Source organism: Pogoniulus pusillus, chromosome 27 (assembly GCF_015220805.1).
Source record: "Pogoniulus pusillus isolate bPogPus1 chromosome 27, bPogPus1.pri, whole genome shotgun sequence".
NCBI lineage: Eukaryota > Metazoa > Chordata > Aves > Piciformes > Lybiidae > Pogoniulus > Pogoniulus pusillus.
Genome location: NC_087290.1, coordinates 2,054,692 through 2,075,483, shown reverse-complemented (window position 1 = coordinate 2,075,483; position 20,792 = coordinate 2,054,692). Strand labels below are relative to the sequence as shown.

The following is a 20,792-nucleotide window of genomic DNA, read 5'->3' as shown; positions in this document are numbered from 1 at the left end:
GAACTTTTCCTAAATTTTTGATTCATTTTCCTTCAATTTGGGAATTTCTTTTAAATTTTCCATTCCTTTTCCTCCAATTTTGGAAATTTTTCCTAATTCTTCCATTCCTTTTCCATCAATTTGAGAATTCCTTTTAAATTTTCAATACCTTTTCATCCTATTTGGGAATTTCTTTTAAATTTCCCATTCATTTTCATTGAATTTGGGAATTCCTTCTAAATTTTCCATTCCTTTTCCTTCAATTTGAGAATTCCTTTTAAATTTTCAATACCTTTTCATCCAATTTGGGATTTTTTCCTAAATTTTTGATTCCTTTTCTTTCAATTTGAGAACTCCTTTTAAATTTTCCATTGCTTTTCCTCCAATTTGAGAATTCCTTTTCAATTTTCCATTGCTTTTCACTCCAATTGGGGAATTTCCTTTAAAATTTTCCATTCCTTTTCTTTCAGCTTGAGAATTCCTTTTCAATTTTCCATTCCTTTTCCTCCAATTTGAGAATTCCTTTTCAATTTTCAATACTTTTTCATCCTATTTGGGAATTTCTTTTAAACATCCCATTCATTTTCATCCAATTTGTGAATTCCTTTTCAATTTTCCATTCCTTTTCCTCCAATTTGAGAATTCCTTTTAAATTTTCAATACCTTTTCATCCTATTTAGGAATTTCTTTTAAATGTCCCATTCATTTTCATCCAATTTGTGAATTCCTTTTCAATTTTCCATTCCTTTTCCTCCAATTTGAGAATTCCTTTTCAATTTTCAATACCTTTTCATCCTATTTGAGAATTTCTTTTAAACATCTCATTCATTTTCATCCAATTTGTGAATTTCTTTTACATTTTCCATTCCTTTTCCTCCAATTTGAGAATTCCTTTTAAATTTTCCATTCCTGTTCCTCCAATTTGAGAATTCCTTTTCAATTTTCCATTCCTTTTCCTCCAATTTGAGAATTCCTTTTCAATTTTCCATTCCTTTTCATCCTATTTGAGAATTTCTTTTAAATTCTTTAAATTCATTTTCATCCAATTTGTGAATTTCTTTTACATTTTCCATTCCTTTTCCTCCAATTTGAGAATTCCTTTCAAATTTTCCATTCCTTTTCCTCCCATTTGGGTGGATTTGTTTGCTTTTCTTCCCCTTTTGAAGCCGGGCCCTAGCAGGGGTAGGTGGAGATGCCCCAGGAGGAGGTGGCAGTGGCGGTGGCGGTGAGCAGGGACACAGTGGGAGCGAAGAAACAAACGCAGGAAGCCTTACTGGAACCACAGAACTCCTTCTTTTGGTGGTTGTGTTTTGTGTGTGTGTGTGTTTTTTTTTGTGGCTGGAGATTTCCTTCCCTTCCACTCGAGGGCCATTCCAGCCAGGTGGATCAGACTCAATATCAACAACAACAAAAAAAAAACCCTCTTTTTTTTTTTTTGTTTTTTTTCCTCTTTTTTATCTTTTTTTTTTTCCTTTTTTTTTTTTCCCTGTGTGTTTTGTTGGGGTTTTTTTTTTTGTTTGTTTGTTTGTTTGTTTGTTTTGATTTCTAGCAATAAAGTTTAAATTAAAGACAGCTCCACTTGGATTAATTAAATCTACAGAACAGTCCATACGCCAGTGAGGCTGCAATTCCATACCAGCACACAGCCACAGCCTGACTTCCACTAGTGGTGTTTTGGCAAAAAAACGTCAACGAGAGGCAATCAAGGACAGGTCGTGGGGGGTGTGGGGTGCGGGGAAGCCCTCCCGGGGAAGGGTTTGATTTTTCCCCTCCCCCCCCCCTCCCCTCCCCTTCTTCCCTGTCCCTCCCCTCCCCCCCCCCAACCCCCTGAACCCCCTCCCCCACTGGTGGGAAACAAATGAAAGACTGCAGTAGTTAGCATCAGCGTGCGGCTGCCAGTCCATCCAGGTTTAAGGGGGGGGGGGTTGCTTCCTTAGTTGTTGCCTTCGCCGCCGTCGTCGTCTTGCTGATCGCTCGTCCAGAGCGTTAGGTTGTCGCGGAGGAGCTGCATGATGAGCGTTGAGTCCTTGTAGGAGTCCTCGTTGAGGGTGTCGAGCTCGGCGATGGCGTCGTCGAAGGCGGTCTTGGCCAGGTGGCAGGCCTGCTCCGGGGCGTTCTGGATCTCGTAGTAGAAAACCGAGTAGTTGAGGGCCAGCCCCAGGCGGATGGGGTGGGTGGGCTGCATGTGCTCCTTGCTGATCTCGTGGGCTTCGCTATAGGCTTTCTCCGAGGACTCCACCACGGTCGCCCTCTTCTCGCCGGTGGCCACCTCGGCCAGGTAGCGGTAATAGTCCCCCTTCATCTTCAGGTAGAAGACTTTGCTCTCGTACTGCGTCTCGCTGCAGTTCTTGATCAGGTAGTTGTCCAGCAGGCTCAGCACGTCCTGGCAGACGGCTTCCAGCTCCTTCTCGATCTTCTCGCGGTAAGCCCTCACCATCTCGATCTTCTTCTCGTTGCCGTCGGCGGAGGTCTTCTGCTCGATGCTGCTGATGACTCGCCAGGAGGAGCGCCGCGCCCCCACCACGTTCTTGTAGGCCACCGAGAGCAGGTTCCTCTCCTCGTTGGACAGGGGCTCGTTCAGCTCCGTCACCTGCAGCCACAGAGGGACAGAGGAGAGAGGAGCTTGCGTTAAGCCCCAGACACTCGATGGTCCCCATCACAGGTTCTGCTGTGAGCAAGGTCCTGCCCTCACCCAGCATCTGCCCCCTTGGCAGAGGGAGTCAAGCTGGAAGCCATGCCCTGGGTCAGAGGAGCTTCGGTTAAGCCTCAGACACTTGACAGTCCCCATCACAGGTTCTGCTGTGAGCAAGGTCCTGCCCTCACCCACCGTCTGCTCCCTTGACAGAGGGAGTCAAGCTGGAAGCCATGCTCTGGGTCAGGGCATCCACAGAGGGAGACAGAAGAGAGGAGTTTGGGTTAAGCCCCAGACACTTGACAGTCCCCACCACAGGTTCTGCTGTGAGCAAGGTCCTGCCCTCACCCAGCATCTGCTCCCTCGGCAGAGGGAGTCAAGCTGGAAGCCATGCCCTGGGTCAGAGGAGCTTGCGTTAAGCCTCAGACACTTGATGGTCCCCATCACAGGTTCTGCTGTGACCAAGGTCCTGCCCTCACCCAGCATCTACTCCCTCGACAGAGGGACTCAAGCTGGAAGCCATGCCCTGGGTCAGAGGAGCCAGAGAGGGACAGAGGAGCTTCGGTTAAGCCTCAGACACTTGACAGTCCCCATCACAGGTTCTGCTGTGAGCAAGGTCCTGCCCTCACCCACCGTCTGCTCCCTTGACAGAGGGAGTCAAGCTGGAAGCCATGCTCTGGGTCAGGGCATCCATAGAGGGAGACAGAAGAGAGGAGTTTGGGTTAAGCCCCAGACACTTGATGGTCCCCACCACAGGTTCTGCTGTGAGCAAGGTCCTGCCCTCACCCAACATCTGCTCCCTTGGCAGAGGGAGCCAAGCTGGAAGCCATGCCCTGGGTTTGACTCCATCCCATCCAAGACCAGTCTGTGCCAGAGCTTCTAGGAGAGAGATCCCCTTTGCCAGTGGTGAGGTTCCTAGAGTCACAGGATGGGGTGGAAGGGACCCCATCAAAGATCATCCAGTTCCAACGCCCCTGCCATGGGCAAGAGACACCTCCCACCAGAGCAGGGTGCTCAAGGCCTCATCCAGCCTGGTCTGGAACAGCTCTCCAGGGAAGAGGACATCCACAACCTCAGCAGGTTGCCCAGGGAGGTTGTGGATGTCCTCCTCCCTGGAGATGTTCAACACCAGGTTGGCCAGGGAAAACTTCATCATCCAACCTGGCCTTGAACACCTCCAGGCAGGAGGCTTCCACAATCTCCCCCTGGGCAACCTGTGCCAGCATCTCCCCACCCTCACCGACAAGTTCTTCCTACTCTCCAGTCTCAACCTGCCCTCCTCAACCTTCAATCCATTGCCTCTTGTCCTGCCACTCCAAGCCCTTGAACACCACCAGGGAGGGGACACTTCAAGATGCAGGTTACAGGTCCAGCTCCTGGGGCATCTGCACTGCCAAGGAGGTAAAAGCTGATGTGGGTCAGAGCCTGCTCTTCCCCGAAGGGACTGTCCCTGCCCCAAGACAAGATCATCAATGCTGCTACCTCCCTCCCACACCATGGATTAAGGAGACAATGGAGCCACCTCCCAAACCAGCCACCAAATGCCACCCTGTCCTGGAAGCATCACAGCTGGCACTGCAACCATCTCATGCCAGCTTCCACAGCCCCACTGCCAGCTGAAGCCACCCAGGCAGCACCTCCTGACCTAGACTCTATGGTCTGTGCCAACCCCCACGCTCTGGCAGGAGCCTGGTCTGAATGACCTATGGAGATCCCTTCCAACCCCTAACATTCTGTGGTCCTGTCACCTCCAGCTGCCCACCCCTCTGACCCCCATGCCATGCCCTCTAAGCGGGTCCCCGTGCCCTCAGGGCCACGTAGCTCCACTCAGCTGGGGCAGTGCCAGCTGCCAAGTGGCACTTTGAGTCTAGAGATCCCTGCCATCCCCCCCTGGCTGGCAGCAGAGGGCCCTGCCACATCCACACCCTGGGCACGGCCCCGCGGAGCAGGAAGCTGCAAACTCCACCTCTGCAGCGCCTGCTGCCCCGGACTGGGTCACGGCAGGGATCCGCAGGGCTCTGCAAACACTGAGTCAGCCTCACCAGCACCTGCGAGGCCAAGGTTTGCTCTGGGCCCAGATAATCACCTTTATGGTGCTGAGCAGGAGGCCAAGGGCCCCCGTGGGCAGCTGCAGCCTGCTCCAGCACAGCAGCTCCCTGCAGTGACTCAGGTTTGCTCATGCAGCACTGACCTGCTGGCTGCAGCAACAGCTCTGCTGCCTGCAGCTGCTCTTGGAGCTGCTCAGCCACAGCCTGGCAAATGGCTTCTCCCCAAGCCAAGCTAGAGCCGAGCCACAATGCACACAGAGTCCTCAGGCCTCTGATCTGCAGCCCCTCTGCTCCTTCCTCGTTGCAGAGGCAGCCAGAGAGAGGAGCCTCCACTCCTGCTGCCTGCTGCGCTGTGGCTGCCAGCTGCTCCACAAGGTCACGGAGTCAGGCAGGCTGGAAGAGAGCTCCAGGCTCAGCCAGCACAACCTAGCACCCAGCCCAGCCCTGCCCAACCAACCAGACCATGGCACTCAGTGCCCCAGCCAGGCTTGGCTGCAACACCTCCAGCCACACAGACTCCACCACCTCCCTGGGCAGCCCATTCCAGTGCCAATCACTCTCTCTGACAGGAACTTCCTAACAACATCCAGCCCAGACCTGCCCTGGCACAGCTCCAGGCTGTGTCCCCTTCTTCTGTCCCTGGCTGCCTGGCAGCAGAGCCCAACCCCACCTGGCTACAGCCTCCCTGCAGGCAGCTGCAGGCAGCAATGAGCTCTGCCCTGAGCCTCCTCTGCTGCAGGCTGCACCCCCCCAGCTCCCTCAGCCTCTCCTCACAGGGCTGTGCTCCAGGCCCCTCCCCAGCCTTGCTGCCCTTCTCCAAACACCTGCCATCTCCATGCCAAGGGAAGTCACTCCATGCCAAGGAGGGTCTTACTGTGCTGCCTTCTGTGCCAAGGGTGAAAGGGGGCTCAGGCAGCAGGGAAACAAGCACCACGTCCAGGAGGGCAGAAGCTGCTGGGACTATCAGCAGCCACCAACGATCCAGGACAAGGTGCACAGGCAGCATGCCAAGGCAGCTCTCAGGTGAGCAGGGTGTGGGGTGCTGGGGTCATCCAGCAGCTTCTGGTGCTCATCCCTCCTCTGCCAGCTGGGTGAACAGTGGCTGTTTGACCAGGGGGCCCTGGGCTGTGTGTGAGGTGCTGCTTCCTGCAGAGCAGCTGGGGCAAGGCTCAGCCCTGCACTGGCCCCATCCCAGCCTGCTACAGTGAACCTCATGGAGCTCCCCAAGGGCAAGTGTAGGGTCCTGGCCCTGGGCAGGAACAACCTCCTGCAGCAGGACAGCTGAGGGGGGGGTCCTGCTGGGAAGCAGCTGCAAGAAGAAGGAGCTGGGAGTGCTGGGGGACAGCAAGTGCCCATGGGGCAGCAATGTGCCCTGGGGGGCAGGGAGGCAAATGGTGTCCTGGGGGGCATGGAGGGGAGGGTGGGCAGCAGGGCAAAGGGAGGTTCTGCTCACCCTCTCATCTTCTACTCTGCCCTAGGGAGGCCACAGCTGCAGTGCTGGGTCCAGCTCTGGGCTCCCCAGTTGCAGAGAGCCAGGGAAGTGCTGGAGAGAGCCCAGGGGAGGCTGCAGAGCTGCTGAGGGGCCTGGAGCAGCTCTGGGAGGAGCAGAGGCTGAGAGCCCTGGGGCTGAGAGCCTGCAGAAGAGCAGCCCCAGAGGGCAGCTGAGCAATGCTCAGCAAGAGCTGAAGCAGCTGTGGGGGGCAAGAGCCTGGGGCCAGACTCTTGTGAGTGGTGCCCAGGGACAGGCCAAGGGGCAGCAAGGGGCACAAAGTGTCAGGCAGGAGGTTGGCTGTGCAGAGGAGGAGCAAGTTGTTTGCTGTGAGGGTGCTGGAGGCCTGGAGCAGGCTGCCCAGAGAGGCTGTGGAGTGTCCTTGTGTGGAGAGCTTCCAACCCCCCTGGCACTGTGCTGCTGGGCAAGCTGCTGTGGGTGCCCTGCTGTAGGAGTGGGGCTGGGCTGGATGCTCTCCAGAGGTCCCTTCCAACCTCACCCTGCTGGGGCTCTGTGACAACATGCAGCAAGCTGCTGATGTGCTGCCTCCAGCCTGCCCACTGCTCTCACTGCTCAGGCCTCTGGTTGCCCATATTTTGACAGGACTTAAGCCTGACCTGATTCCATTCCTCCCTCTACTGACACTTGCACAAACATAACTTACTGACACTGTGAGCTTAAAGTCATCTTTGAGACACTCTGGAGGACACTGAAGGTATCCTCCTGCCCTGGAGCTGATGGATTGTCTGTCCCTGAAGAGATCTGAAGGTTACTCAGGGTCTTCCTCCATCTAAGTTGCCCTGCTTTGAGTAAGGGAAATTTGATCAGGGCCTGTTTTGCCAGGCTAAGGGGGGATGGTTTGGACTGGAAGAGGGAGATGGAGTGGAGAGAAGGGAGAAATGTTTGCCCCTGAGGGTGGGGAGAGCCTGGCCCAGGCTGCCCAGAGAGGTGGGAGCTGCCCCATGGCTGGCAGCAGTGCAGGTCAGGTTGGCTGTGGCTGTGAGCAGCCTGCTCTGGTTGGGGCTGTCCTTGCTGGCTGCAGGGGGTTGGACTGGATGAGCTTTGAAGGTCCCTTCCCACTCAAACCAATCTGGGATTCTGTGAAGTGGGACTAGGAGCATCCATAAATCCCAGCCCTACCCTTACCTCCAGCTGTCAATCAAGTGACAGTGACACTACAAGAGCCTCACCAGCTACAGCAGCTTTCTGCCCTGCATGGGGACATGGAGGTTGATGCCCACAGGAGATGCTGCCTTTTCCCAGAGGCTCTCTGAGCACTCAGAATCACAGAATCCAGCAGGCTGGCAGAGAGCTCCAAGCTCAGCCAGCCCAACCTAGTACCCAGCCCTGCCCAACCAACCACACCATGGCACTCAGTGCCCCAGCCAGGCTTGGCTGCAACACCTCCAGCCACACAGACTCCACCACCTCCCTGGGCAGCCCATTCCAATGCCAATCACTCTCTCTGCCAGGAACTTCCTAACAACATCCAGCCTAGACCTGCCCTGGCACAGCTCCAGGCTGTGTCCCCTTCTTCTGTCCCTGGCTGCCTGGCAGCAGAGCCCAACCCCACCTGGCTACAGCCTCCCTGCAGGCAGCTGCAGGCAGCAATGAGCTCTGCCCTGAGCCTCCTCTGCTGCAGGCTGCACCCCCCCAGCTCCCTCAGCCTCTCCTCACAGGGCTGTGCTCCAGGCCCCTCCCCAGCCTTGCTGCCCTGCTCTGGGCACCTTCCAGCACCTCAACAGCTCTCTGCAATTGACCAGCCCAGAACTGGGCACAGCACTCCAGGGGTGGCCTGAGCAGTGCTGAGCACAGGGGCAGAGATCATCAGCAAAGACACTGAACAGACCCCAGCTGCAAGTGTGGGCCACACAGGTGACTCAGAAGCCACCCCACGGCCACGTCTGCAGGGACTCATCACTGCAGCATGTCACAGCCTCAGCTGCTCTCCCCTCTCCCCAGCAGGGCCTTGCTGCAGGACAGGTTTATGGAAGCCACAGGCAGTTCTGTGGGATCAACTTTCCCACTTGCAGGCTCTTCAGGACTAACAAAGGAAGTTGCCTCTCCAAAGCCTTCCACCCAAGTGGCTGACAGATGGGAAGGACCTGTGGAGGGAGCAGTTTTCCTCCAGGGAGCTCATCGGAGCAGAGAGGGAGCCTCATGAAGCAGGTGTCTGCAGGCTCCCAGGAGGGCAAAGCATGGCAGAGCAGTGTCACACAGGCAGGACATCGACCACAGCCCTCAGCCCCAGGGCAGGGAATAGGCTGCAGCCCCACAGGAGGCTGCAGGGAAACCACCTGGCACTTGTGTCCCCAACAGGAGGAGGCTGGGCTGGAGGAGGGCAAACATCACTCCAGCCTTCAGAAGGGGTAAGAAGGAGGAGCCAGGCTGATAGGTTGGGCTGGATGATCTTGGAGGTCTCTTCCAAGCTGGCTGATTGTATGATTCTATCAACTACAGAGCTGCCAGCCTCACCTCCAGCCCCAGAAAGGGCAGGGACAAACTCAGCCTCAGCAGTATCAAGCCAGCACAAGGGGCAGTGGTGGGAGCTGAGCCAGAGGAAGTTCCATGGAGACCTGAGGAGGAATTTTTCCCCTGTGAGGGTGGCAGAGCCCTGGCACAGGCTGCCCAGGGGGGCTGTGGAGTCTCTCTCTCTGGAGATACTCAAACCCTGCCTGGATGTGCTCCTGTGTGACCTGCCCTAGGTGATCCAGCTCTGGCAGGGGAGTTGCAGTGGATGAGCTCTGGAGGTCCCTTCCAGCCCCTGATATTCTGGGACTCCATGACAGCAGTGCTGAGAGCAGTGACAGGAGGAGGGGGACAGGTTTCAAACGTGGTTTGTGCACCCTGGAAAGGAGAAGGCTTAGGGGAGCCCTGACTGCCACGGGCAGGGCACCAGGGGGTGGCTGCCAGCAGGATGCAGGCTCCCTTCTCACAGGGAGGGCCACGGGGAAGGCAAGAGGCAAGGGGGACAAGTTCCTGCTGGGGAGATTCCCACTGGGCTGCAGCAGAAAATGCTTCCCCATGAGATCAGCTGGGCACTGGAATCACCTCCCAGGGGAAGCAGTGGACTGCCCCACGCTGGGCAGCCTGCAGGCTCAGCTTGCCTGGGTGCTGGGCCAGCTCTTTGCTGCTCTGCTGTCACCTTGAAACCTTGGACCAGATGGTCCTGGGGGTCCCTTCCAACCTGGCACTCTGATTCTGTGATCACCCAGTCCAACAGCAACCCAGCCCCACCGTGGCCACCAAACCCTGCCCCACAGTGCCATGACCACAGCTGTCTGGAGCACCTCCAGGCATGGGCACTCCACCACCTCCCTGGGCAGCCTGTGCCAAGCCCTGACCACTCCTGCAGCAAAGAAATCTGTCCTCATCTCCAGCCTAACCCTGCCCTGGCACAGTGTCAGGACATTGCCTCTCCTTCTGGTGCCTGAGGGAGAGAGAAGAGGAGGAGAAGAGCCCAACCCCCACCTGGCTCCAATCTCCTTTCAGGGAGCTGTAGAGAGCAGTGAGGTCTCCTCTCAGCCTCCTCCACTCCAGCTCCCTCAGCTGCTCCTCCCCACACCTGTGCCAGGACACAAGCCCCTGGGCAGCAGGAGCCCACTGAGCTGCCTCAGCAGAGTCACTGGAAGGTGGAAAAGACCCATCCCAGGCTCAGCTGCCTTTGAGAAGTGCTGCTGTGCCCAGAACCTGCTGCCACATCTCAGCCAAGCTGCTGCTGCTGCTGCTGCTGATCTGCTGTCCCCGCCGAGGGCAGCAGCACCTTCTGCCAACAGACTCTGGGCTGCCACCACTGTGCTGCCTGTGCCAACACAAGGAGCACTGTGCCCAGGGGCTCTGGAAGCTCTCCACACAAGGACACTCCACAGCCTCTCTGGGCAGCCTGCTCCAGGCCTCCAGCACCCTCACAACAAACAACTTGCTCCTCCTCTGCACAGCCAACCTCCTGCCTCACACTTTGTGCCCCTTGCTGCCCCTTGGCCTGTCCCTGGGCACCACTCACAAGAGTCTGGCCCCAGGCTCTTGCCCCCCACAGCTCCTTCAGCTCTTGCTGAGCATTGCTCAGATGCCCTCTGGGGCTGCTCTTCTGCAGGCTCTCAGCCCCAGGGCTCTCAGCCTTTGCTCCTCCCAGAGCTGCTCCAGGCCCCTCAGCAGCTCTGCAGCCTCCCCTGGGCTCTCTGCAGCACTTCCCTGGCTCCTGAACTGGACCCAGCACTGCAGCTAACCTGGCTAGGGTAAAGGAGAGGGGCAGGAGAACCTCCCTTGCCCTGCTGCCCACACTCTACCTCATGCCCCCCAGGACACCATTTGCTTTCTTGCCCCCCAGGGCACATTGCTGCCTCATGGGAACCTTTTGTCCCTCAGCACTCTCAGGTCCTTCCCCTTCTCCTTGGAGCCCAGCAGGTCCCCCCCAGCTGTCCTGCTGCAGGGGGTGCTTCTCCCCAGGTGCAGGACCCCACACTGCAGCCCAGCTGCTGCCTGGGCAGCTCCCCCATGCTGGCTTTCACTTCCCTGCCTGCCAGAGCAAAGCAGAACTTGCAGCACGAAGCCCAGCAAGTGTCAGCCTCCTGTAGGCTCTGCAGGTGGAGGTGGGGAGGAGGCAGGAGATGGCCAAGTGCAGGAGCAAGCCCACCCCCGCTGCCAGCTGGAGCCTCAGCAGGTCCAAGCCCTGGAGATGTTCTGAACCAGAACCCAAGGCCATTTTCACCTCCCCTCCTGCTCCTTCTGCCCCCAAACAAGCCCTGCCACAAGCCTGACTCCGTGGATGCAGAGCAGCAGGAGGCAGACTCAGAGTCAGTCAGGTTGGGATCATGCCCAAGCACTGACCCTGCTCTGTAAGGTTCACCCCTAAAGCACAGCTGAGCCACCCTCAAACACCTCCAGGGATGGCAGCTCCAGCACCTCACTGGGCAGCTTCTTCCCTGTCTGACTACTCAGCTCTCACTTCCCTGCTGGTCTGCAGGCAAGGGTCTCAGCTGCAGGAGCTTCCCTTGGCACAGCATCTGCCCCATATGCCCTTGGCACACTGCAGCAGCCTTGCCTGGGGTCAGAAGCCAAGAAGAAGACGTCCAGCCAGGGAGGGCTGATCTCTACCAGGCCTGGCAGGGAGCAGTCTTCAAGCCCACAGACACCAAGTTCAGCTTCAGCAAGTCCTGCAGCCTCTGAGGGTGCAGTGTTATAGAATCACTGAATCAGGCAGGCTGGAAGAGACCTCCAAGCTCAGCCAGCCCAACCTAGCACCCAGCCCCAACCAACCAACCAGACCATGGCACTAAGTGCCCCAGCCAGGCTTGGCTTCAACACCTCCAGGCACAGCCACTCCACCACCTCCCTGGGCAGCCCATTCCAATGCCAATCACTCTCTCTGACAACAACTTCCTAACAACATCCAGCCTAGACCTGCCCTGGCACAGCTCCAGGCTGTGTCCCCTTCTTCTGTCCCTGGCTGCCTGGCAGCAGAGCCCAACCCCACCTGGCTACAGCTCTCTGCAATTGACCAGCCCAGAACTGGACACAGCACTGCAGGGGTGGCCTGAGCAGTGCTGAGCACAGGGGCACAAGAACCTCCCTTGTCCTGCTGCCCACACTGCTCCTGAGCCAGCCCAGGATGCCATTGGCTCTGCTGCCCACCTGGGCACTGCTGCCTCCTCTGCAGCTCCTCTCTGCCAGCACCCCCAGCTCCCTCTCTGCCTGGCTGCTCTCAGCCACTCTGGCCCCAGCCTGTAGCACTGCTTGGGGTTGTTGTGGCCAAAGTGCAGAACCCTGCCCTTGGCCTTGTTCAATCTCATCCCCTTGGCCTCTGCCCACCTATCCAGCCTGGCCAGGTCCCTCTGCAGGGCTCTCCTACCCTCCCACAGCTCCACAGCTGCTCCTAGCTTGGTGTCATCTGCAAACTGACTGCTGCTGGACTCAATCCCCTGCTCCAGATCATCAATAAAGACAGTGATGTTGGCACCACCAAGACTCAAGCACCCCAAAGCCACAAGGCTCAGTCCATTCCTTCCCACTGCACAAAGCCTATTGGAAGGTTTGGACTTCTCCTACTCCAGAGTCCAGAGGTTTGGAGAAATCCAAGCTCTCATCTGCAGCCAAACCCCTCAGTGGCTCTCAGAAGCTCTCCCTGCTGCAGCTGAGCTCTGACTCAGCACTGCCCAAGCCTGGCAGGCTCCCTGCATGCCCACGGATCACATTGCAGCCAGGAGAAGCCAGGGAGCATGCAAAGCTTCACCCCCCCCACTCTTGTCATGGCCTCTGCTCCCCAAAAGCTCAAGGCTGAGCCCTGCTGGGACTGGGCCAGCTCTGTTTGATCTCTCTGGCAATGACCTGCATGAGAGGATCTGCAGCCTCGGGCAGCTTGCAGATGACTCCAAGCTGGGTTGGTCTGTTGGAGGCTCTATGGAAAGACCTGCCCAGGCTGGATCCATGAGCTGGGGCCAGTGGGATGAGGTTCAATGAGGCCAAGTGCTGGGTCCTGCCCTTGGCTCACAACCACCCCAGGAGGGCTCCACGCTGGGGGCAGAGTGGATGGAAACTGCCCCATGGAAAAGGCCCTGGGGGTGCTGGTTGGCAGCAGCTGGAGATGAGCCAGGCTGTGCCCATCTGGCCAAGGAGGGCACCAGCAGCCTGGCCTGGCTCAGCAGTGGTGTGGCCAGCAGGAGCAGGGCAGGGATTGTGCCCCTGTGCTGGGCACTGGGGAGGGCACAGCTCTAGTGCTGGGGTCAGTTTTGGGCCCCTCACTCCAAAGAGGACATTGAGGAGCTGGAGCAGGGCCAGAGAAGGGCAGGAAAGGTGGGGAAGGGTCTGGAGAACAGGGCTGGGGGGAGCAGCTGAGGGAGCTGGGGGGAGGTAGAAGAGGAGGCTGAGGGCAGAGCTCATTGCTCTCTACAGCTCCCCAAAAGGAGGTTGGAGCCAGGTGGGGGTTGGGCTCTGCTCCCAAGGAACAAGCTTCAGAAGGACACAAGAGAAGAGGAAATGGTCTCAGCTTGCCCCAGGGGAGGTTTAGCTTGGCCACGAGGAACAATTTCTTCCCCTGGAGGGTGGCCAAGGCCTGGCCCAGGCTGCCCAGGGCAGTGGTGGAGTCTCCATCCCTGGAGGGGTTTCAAAGCTGTGTGGAGGGGGTGCTGAGGGCCCTGGCTCCGTGGTGGGTTCAGTGGTTGGACACTGATGACCTTCAGGGTCCCTTCCAATCAGAATGATTCTGTGCTGGCACTGCAGCTCCCTTCCAGAAGCAGCCTGAGAGTTCCAGCTGAGATCTGCTCCCAGCCAGGGGCAGGCTGCTTTGCTCCCCAGGGTCACTCCAGGACCCCTCCTCTTCTCAGCTCACCTCAGCTGGGAAGGAGTCAGTGCTGGCATGAAATCATCATCCTTTGAGGACCCTTCAGCACTGCCAGGGAGATCCATCACAGCACTGAGTTCTCCCTGGTTCTAAGTGCCCACCCACTGGTGGCTCCTGCCCAGCTTTGATGCTCTGCCTCGGCACAGAGGCAGATGAACTGAGCAGCCCCAGGGAGCATCACCTGCATCCTGGCAGCCTCAATCACCTTCCAAGCCTCAGCACCTCTGCTTTTCTGACTGCCTAGAAGAGATCCTGAGTCCCTGAAGACATCAGACACCTGCAGGGAGGTGGTGGCACCCCCAGAGAGGTTCAGCCTGGAGAAGAGGAGGCTGAGGGCAGAGCTCATTGCTCTCTGCAACTCCCTGAATAGAGCTAGGTGGGGTTTGGGCTCTGCTCCCTGGGATCAGGTGATGGAAGGAGAGGAACTGGCCTGAGACTGTGCCAGGGGAGGTTTAGGTTGGAGATGAGGAATAATTTCTGTGCTGCAGGAGTGGTCAGGGACTGGAAGAGGCTGCCCAGGGAGGTGGTGGAGTGCCCATGCCTGAAGGTGCTCAAGAAAGGTGTGGCCATGGCACCTGGGGACAGGGTTTAGTGGCCATGGTGGGGCTGGGTTGCTGTTGGACTGGATGATCCCAGAGGCCTTTTCCAACCCAAACAAGACTCTGATTCTATCTGCAAAGGAGCTGTGCTTTCCTGGAGGGAGGCACAACCAGCACCTCAAACCTGCCCACTGCCAACACCTTGGGAACACCACCAGAGGACATTCCTGCTCCAGCAGGACAAACAGCAGCCATCTCCTGCTGCACCCTGCACTTGGGTTATCTCCCACCACAAACCACAGCATCCCAGTATCATCAGGGTTGGAAGAGACCTCACAGATCATCAAGTCCAACCCTTTAGCACAGAGCTCAAGGCCAGACCATGGCACCAAGTGCCACGTCCAGTCCTGCCTTGAACAGCTCCAGGGACGGCGACTCCACCACCTCCCCGGGCAGCCCATTCCAGTGCCCAATGACTCTCTCAGGGAAGAACTTTCTCCTCACCTCCAGCCTAAATCTCCCCTGGCACAGCCTGAGGCTGTGTCCTCTCGTTCTGGTGCTGGCCACCTGAGAGAAGAGAGCAACCTCCTCCTGGCCACAACCTCCCCTCAGGTAGTTGCAGACAGCAATAAGGTCTCCCCTGAGCCTCCTCTTCTCCAGGCTAACCAATCCCAGCTCCCTCAGCCTCTCCTCGTAGGGCTGTGCTCAAGGCCTCTCCCCAGCCTCGTTGCCCTTCTCTGGACACGCTCAAGCATCTCAATGTCCCTCCTAAACTGGGGGGCCCAGAACTGAACACAGCACTCAAGGTGAGGTCTAACCAGTGCAGAGTACAGGGGCAGAATGACCTCCCTGCTCCTGCTGGCCACACCATTGCTGATGCAGGCCAGGATGCCACTGGCTCTCTTGGCCACCTGGGCACACTGCTGGCTCATGTTCAGGCAGGTATCAATCAGCACCCCCAGATCCCTCTCTGTCTGGCTGCTCTCAGCCACTCTGACCCCAGCCTGTATCTCTCCATGGGGTTGTTGTGGCCAAAGTGCAGCACCCTGCACTTGGAGCTATTGAAGCCATCCCCTTGGACTCTGCCCATCTGTCCAGGGGGTCAAGGTCCTGCTGCAGAGCCCTTCTGCCCTCCAACCCAGCCACATCTGCCCCCAGCTTGGTGTCATCTGCACACTTGCTGATGACTGACTCCATGCCCTCATCCAGATCATCTATGAAGATGTTAAAGAGGATGGGGCCCAGCACAGATCCCTGAGGGACACCACTAGTGACAGCTGCCAGCTGGATGTGGCACCATTCACCACCACTCTCTGGGCTCAGCCCTCCAGCCAGTTCCTAACCCAGCACAGAGTGTTGCCATCCAAGCCATGGGCTGACAGCTTAGCCAGCAGTTTGCTGTGGGGGACAGTGTCAAAGGCCTTGCTGAAGTCCAGACAGACCACATCCACAGGCCTCCCCACATCCACCAAGCAGTCACCTGATCATAGAAGGAGATCAGGTTAGAAAGGCAGGATCTGCCCTTCCTAAACCCATGCTGGCTGGACCTGAGCTCTTTGCCATCCCTCAGGTGTGCTCTTATCACCCCCAAGATAACCTGCTCCATCAGTTTCCCTGGCACTAGAGGTGTTTTCCCCTCCCTAGAGGTGTTCAAAGCCAGGCTGGATGGTGAAGTCTTTCCTGTCCAACCTGATGATGAACACCTCCAGGGAGAAGGACATCCAACAACCTTTGGTTGCCCAGGAAGGCTGTGGATGTCCTCCTCCCTGGAGATGTTCACAGGCCAGGCTGGATGAGGCCTTGAGCAAGCTGTGCTGGTGGGAGATGTCCCTGCCCATGGCAGGGGGTTTGGAACTGGCTGAGCTTTGAGGTCCCTTCCAGCCCACCCCAGTCTGTGACTCTAAGATCCAGCACCATGAGGACCTTTGCTGCCTGTGGTGTCCCTGCTCAGGCAGCCAGACACAAATGAGGCTTTCTGCCTGTTCCTCCAGTCCCCAGCAGCTTTGATCCCAATCTGTAAGCCTTTGTTAAGGTGACTTTGAAACACCCAAGATAGCCTTGAGATTGGGAGAGATGAAAACTAAGAGCTCATTTATTTCCTTGGCCTCTGGAGCTGAACTGCTTAAGCCAAAGTGAACCTCAAGGTGCTGCACACAGGTTGGGTTGCTCCTGGGAGCCTGCAGATCCTGTTTCAGTCTGGCTCTGATGGATTTCAGACAATCAGAGAATGCACTGGGCTGGAAGGCACCTCCAGAAGTCATCTTGCCCATTCCCAACTCAAGCAGGTTGCTTTGAGCCCCATCAAGCCTGATCTTGAGTGTCTCCAGGGATGGGGACTCCACCACCTCTCTGGGCAGACTGTTCCAGTGTCTTACCCTGTCAAGAACTTCCTCCTAATGTCCCATCTAAATCTCCCCTGCTCCAGCTTCAAACCATTTCAGCTCAGGAAGCCACTTCCAATCACCTGGGTTATGACTCCCCACTCTAGGTGGGCAGCAGAGCCAATGGCATCCTGGGCTGGCTGAGGAGCAGTGTGGGCAGCAGGACAAGGGAGGTTCTTCTGCCCCTGTGCTCAGCACTGCTCAGGCCACCCCTGGAGTGCTGTGTCCAGTTTCTGAGCTCCTGAATTGCAGAGAGCTGTTGAGGTGCTGGAAGGTGTTTGGAGAAGGGCAGCAAGGCTGGGGAGGGGCCTGGAGCACAGCCCTGTGAGGAGAGGCTGAGGGAGCTGGGGGGGTGCAGCCTGCAGCAGAGGAGGCTCAGGGCAGAGCTCATTGCTGCCTGCAGCTGCCTGCAGGGAGGCTGTAGCCAGGTGGGGTTGGGCTCTGCTGCCAGGCAGCCAGGGACAGAAGAAGGGGACACAGCCTGGAGCTGTGCCAGGGCAGGTCTAGGCTGGATGTTGTTAGGAAGTTCCTGGCAGAGAGAGTGATTGGCATTGGAATGGGCTGCCCAGGGAGGTGGTGGAGTGTGTGTGGCTGGAGGTGTTGAAGCCAAGCCTGGCTGGGGCACTTAGTGCCATGGTCTGGTTGGTTGGGCAGGGCTGGGTGCTAAGTTGGGCTGGCTGAGCTTGGAGCTCTCTGCCAGCCTGCCTGATTCTGAGGTTCTCTGACTGAAGAGTGAGCCAAGGGCTGGAGCACCTCTGCTCTGAGGACAGGCTGAGGGAGCTGGGGGTGCTCAGCCTAAAGCAGAGAAGACTCCAGGAGGGACCTCAGAGTTGCCTTCCAGTACCTGAAGGTACCCTAGAGGAAGGCTGCAGAGAGACTTCTCATGAGGGTGTCTGAGACAGGCCCAGGGGGAATGGTTTGAAGCTGAGGCAGAGGAGGGTTAGAGTGGAGCTGAGGAAGGAGTCCTTCAGCACAGGGGTGGTGAGACTTTGGCCCAGGTTACCCAGGGAGGTTGTGGCTGCCTCCTGCCTGGGGGTGTTCAAGGCCAGCATGGACAGGGCTTGGGCAACCTGGGCTAGTTCAGAGGTGTCCCTGCCCATGGCAGGGAGGTTGGAGAGGATGATCTCTGAGGTCCCTTCCAGCCTGAGCCATTCTGTGCCTCCAGCATGCCAGGGTTCCAAGAGGAGCAAGGCCTGGCAGTCTGTGCCAGCAGCAGAGCTGAGAGCTGCTCCTGCTCCACGCTGGGCAGCAGCAGTTCCTGCCCCCTTATCTGCAGGGCTGCAGTGCCAGGACTGCCCCAACGGCTCCAGCCCTCCCTGCCTTGGCACCTGGGTGCCAGCCATGTGCCCTGCCAGCTTCCCCTGCAGCTCTGCAGATAAGGCAGGCCCAGGGGAGCAGCTGCCTCTCCTCCAGAGGTGGCTTCCAGGCACCTCACAGACCCAGCCTTGGCTGTTGGTGAGGACAACCAAGGCACAGCACAGCAAGCAGCTGGAGGGAACAGTGCCAGGCTCACAGCCCGGGTGGATGGGACCTCTCCAGGCCACCCAGTCCCTGCAGCCAGCAGGGACAGCCCCAACCAAAGCAGGCTGCTCACAGCCTCAACCAACCTGATCTGCAATCACAGAATCCGGCAGGCTGGAAGAGAGCTCCAAGCTCAGCCAGTCCAACCTAGCACCCAGCCCTGCCCAACCAACCAGACCATGGCACTCAGTGCCCCAGCCAGGCTTGGCTTCAACACCTCCAGCCACACAGACTCCACCACCTCCCTGGGCAGCCCATTCCAATGCCAATCACTCTCTCTGACAACTTCCTAACAACATCCAGCCTAGACCTGCCCTGGCACAGCTCCAGGCTCTGTCCCCTTCTTCTGTCCCTGGCTGCCTGGCAGCAGAGCCCAACCCCACCTGGCTACAGCCTCCCTGCAGGCAGCTGCAGGCAGCAATGAGCTCTGCCCTGAGCCTCCTCTGCTGCAGGCTGCACCCCCCCAGCTCCCTCAGCCTCTCCTCACAGGGCTGTGCTCCAGGCCCCTCCCCAGCCTTGCTGCCCTTCTCTGTGGTGCCAGCCATGGGGCATCTCCCACCTTTCTGGGCAGCCTGGACCAGGCTCTCCCCACACTCTCAATGTCAAACATTTCTCCCTTCTCTCCACTCTCAGAGTTCAAACCATCACCCCTCAGCCTGGCACAACAGTGCCAGCTCAAAGCTGTCCCCATCTTGCAGGCAGCTCCCTTCCCAGCTTGGGCATCCTGTCCCCCCCTCAAGTGCATCAGCTCCAGACCACTCCTGAATGCTCTGCACAGGTTCATCACAGAGCTCCAGCATGGAGCTTCTCCCACTGCTGGGAGCTGCCTTTGGAGCCATTTGGGAACTACAGCCAAGTTCCTCTGGTCCTCCTTCCTCACCCCATGGTGCTTGTCAGCCTTGCTGCAGGACAGGTAATTAAACAAGCTGGAACCTACCCCTTAGGACAAGTTGCATCACTGTCCTCTTGCCTCTCTCCTGTTAAACCCCTTGGGACAAAGAATCCATCCCTGGAGGTCTGCTGCCTTCCTGCCAGCAGATGGAGAGGGCAGCCAGGGGGACCACACCAGCCCCAGCAGCTAGGAGGATGCCCTTCGGGGTCAGCCCAGGTGCCCAGCAGATGGGCTGCCAGCACCTTTGCCTGCTCACTACACAGGGACAGAAGGGACATCAGGCTGGCACCATCTGTCACCTGAGCAGCAGCCCCACATCACCACCTGGCTCCACCATCCCCAGCCTGGGCAGCTGACCTCTCTGGCAGCAAAGGAAGTCTCCCTGACTGTAGAACCAAGCAGGTTGGAAGAGAGCTCCAGGCTCAGCCAGCCCAACCTAGCACCCAGCCCCAACCAACCAACCAGACCATGGCACTAAGTGCCCCAGCCAGGCTTGGCTGCAACACCTCCAGCCACACAGACTCCACCACCTCCCTGGGCAGCCCATTCCAGTGCCAATCACTCTCTCTGCCAGGAACTTCCTAACAACATCCAGCCTAGACCTGCCCTGGCACAGCTCCAGGCTGTGTCCCCTTCTTCTGCTGCTGGCTGCCTGGCAGCAGAGCCCAACCCCACCTGGCTACAGCCTCCCTGCAGGCTCCCTGTCTCCCTGGAGCCTTCTCCAGGCTGCACAGCCCCAGCACTCTCAGGCTGTCCTCACAGCAGAGCTGCTGCAGCCTCTGGTCATCCTGGTGGCCTCTTCTGCCACTCCATCATATCACAGAATCAGGCAGGCTGGAAGAGAGCTCCAAGCTCAGCCAGCCCAACCTAGCACCCAGCCCCAACCAACCAACCAGACCATGGCACTAAGTGCCCCAGCCAGGCTTGGCTTCAACACCTCCAGGGATGATGGCCCAAGCCTGGGCCAGGGCTGGAACAGGACCACAGACACATCCAGGTTGGCAAAGCCCTTCAGGGCCACCAAGTCCAAGCCAGAACTCTGCAAGGCTCACCCCAAACCACATCCTCAGGCACCACATCCAAACCACCTTTAATAACACCCAGGCTGGGTGACTCCACCACTCCCTGGGCAGCTCATTCCAGTCCCTGACCACTCTTGCTGGGAAAAAAATGTTTCCTGATGTCCACTCTAACCCTACCCAGTGGCAGCTTGAGGCCATTCCCTTCTCTTCTGTCACTAATGACCTGAGAGGGAGAATGGCTTTGAGATGGGAGAGGGGAGAGGGAGAGTGGAGAGGAGGAAGAAATTCTTTGCAGGGATGCCACCCAGAGAGCTGTGCCCAAGACAACCTCATGAAGTTCAACAAGACCAAGGGCAAGGTCCTGCAGCTGGGTTGAGGCAATGCCAAGCACCAATCCAGCCTGAGCAGTAAGTGGCTGGAGAGCAGCCCTGAGGAGAGGGACTTGAGGGTGCTGCTGGAGGAGAAGCTCAGCAGGAGCCAGCAGTGTGCACTTGCAGCCCAGAGAGCCAAGCAGAGCCTGGGCTGCAGCAGCAGCAGTGTGGCCAGCAGGGCCAGGGAGGGGATTCTCCCCCTCTGCTCTGCTCTGCTGAGACCCCACCTGGAGTCCTGCATCCAGCTCTGGAGCCCCTGGGACAAGAGGGCTGTGGAGATGCTGGAGAGTGTCCAGAGCAGGGCCAGGAGGATGCTGAGAGGCTGCAGCAGCTCTGCTGTGAGCACAGCCTGAAAGAGTTGGGGCTGTGCAGGCTGGAGCAGAGGAGGCTCCCAGGGGACCTTCTTGTGGTCTGCCAGGATCTGAAGGGGGCTACAAAAAAGCTGGGGAGGGACTTCTGAGGGTGTGAGGGAGTGTCAGGAGTGGGGGGAATGGAGCAAAGCTGGAGGTGGGGAGAGTGAGGCTGGAGGTGAGGAGGAAGTTGTTGAGCAGGAGAGTGGTGAGAGGCTGGAATGGGTTGCCC

At 57.8% G+C, this 20,792-nt stretch overlaps 1 protein-coding gene across 1 annotated transcript in view; it reads right to left on the bottom strand.

Moving 5' to 3' along the window:
- Nucleotides 1-1,290: 1,290 nt before the first annotated feature.
- Nucleotides 1,291-20,792, bottom strand: part of YWHAG (tyrosine 3-monooxygenase/tryptophan 5-monooxygenase activation protein gamma) — a 37,927-nt gene continuing 18,425 nt past the window's right edge. Inside the window, exon 2 of the mRNA XM_064166376.1 lies at nucleotides 1,291-2,569. Coding sequence (XP_064022446.1) covers nucleotides 1,913-2,569 — 657 coding nt within the window. The 3' untranslated portion in view covers nucleotides 1,291-1,912. The remainder of the gene's footprint in view (nucleotides 2,570-20,792) is intronic.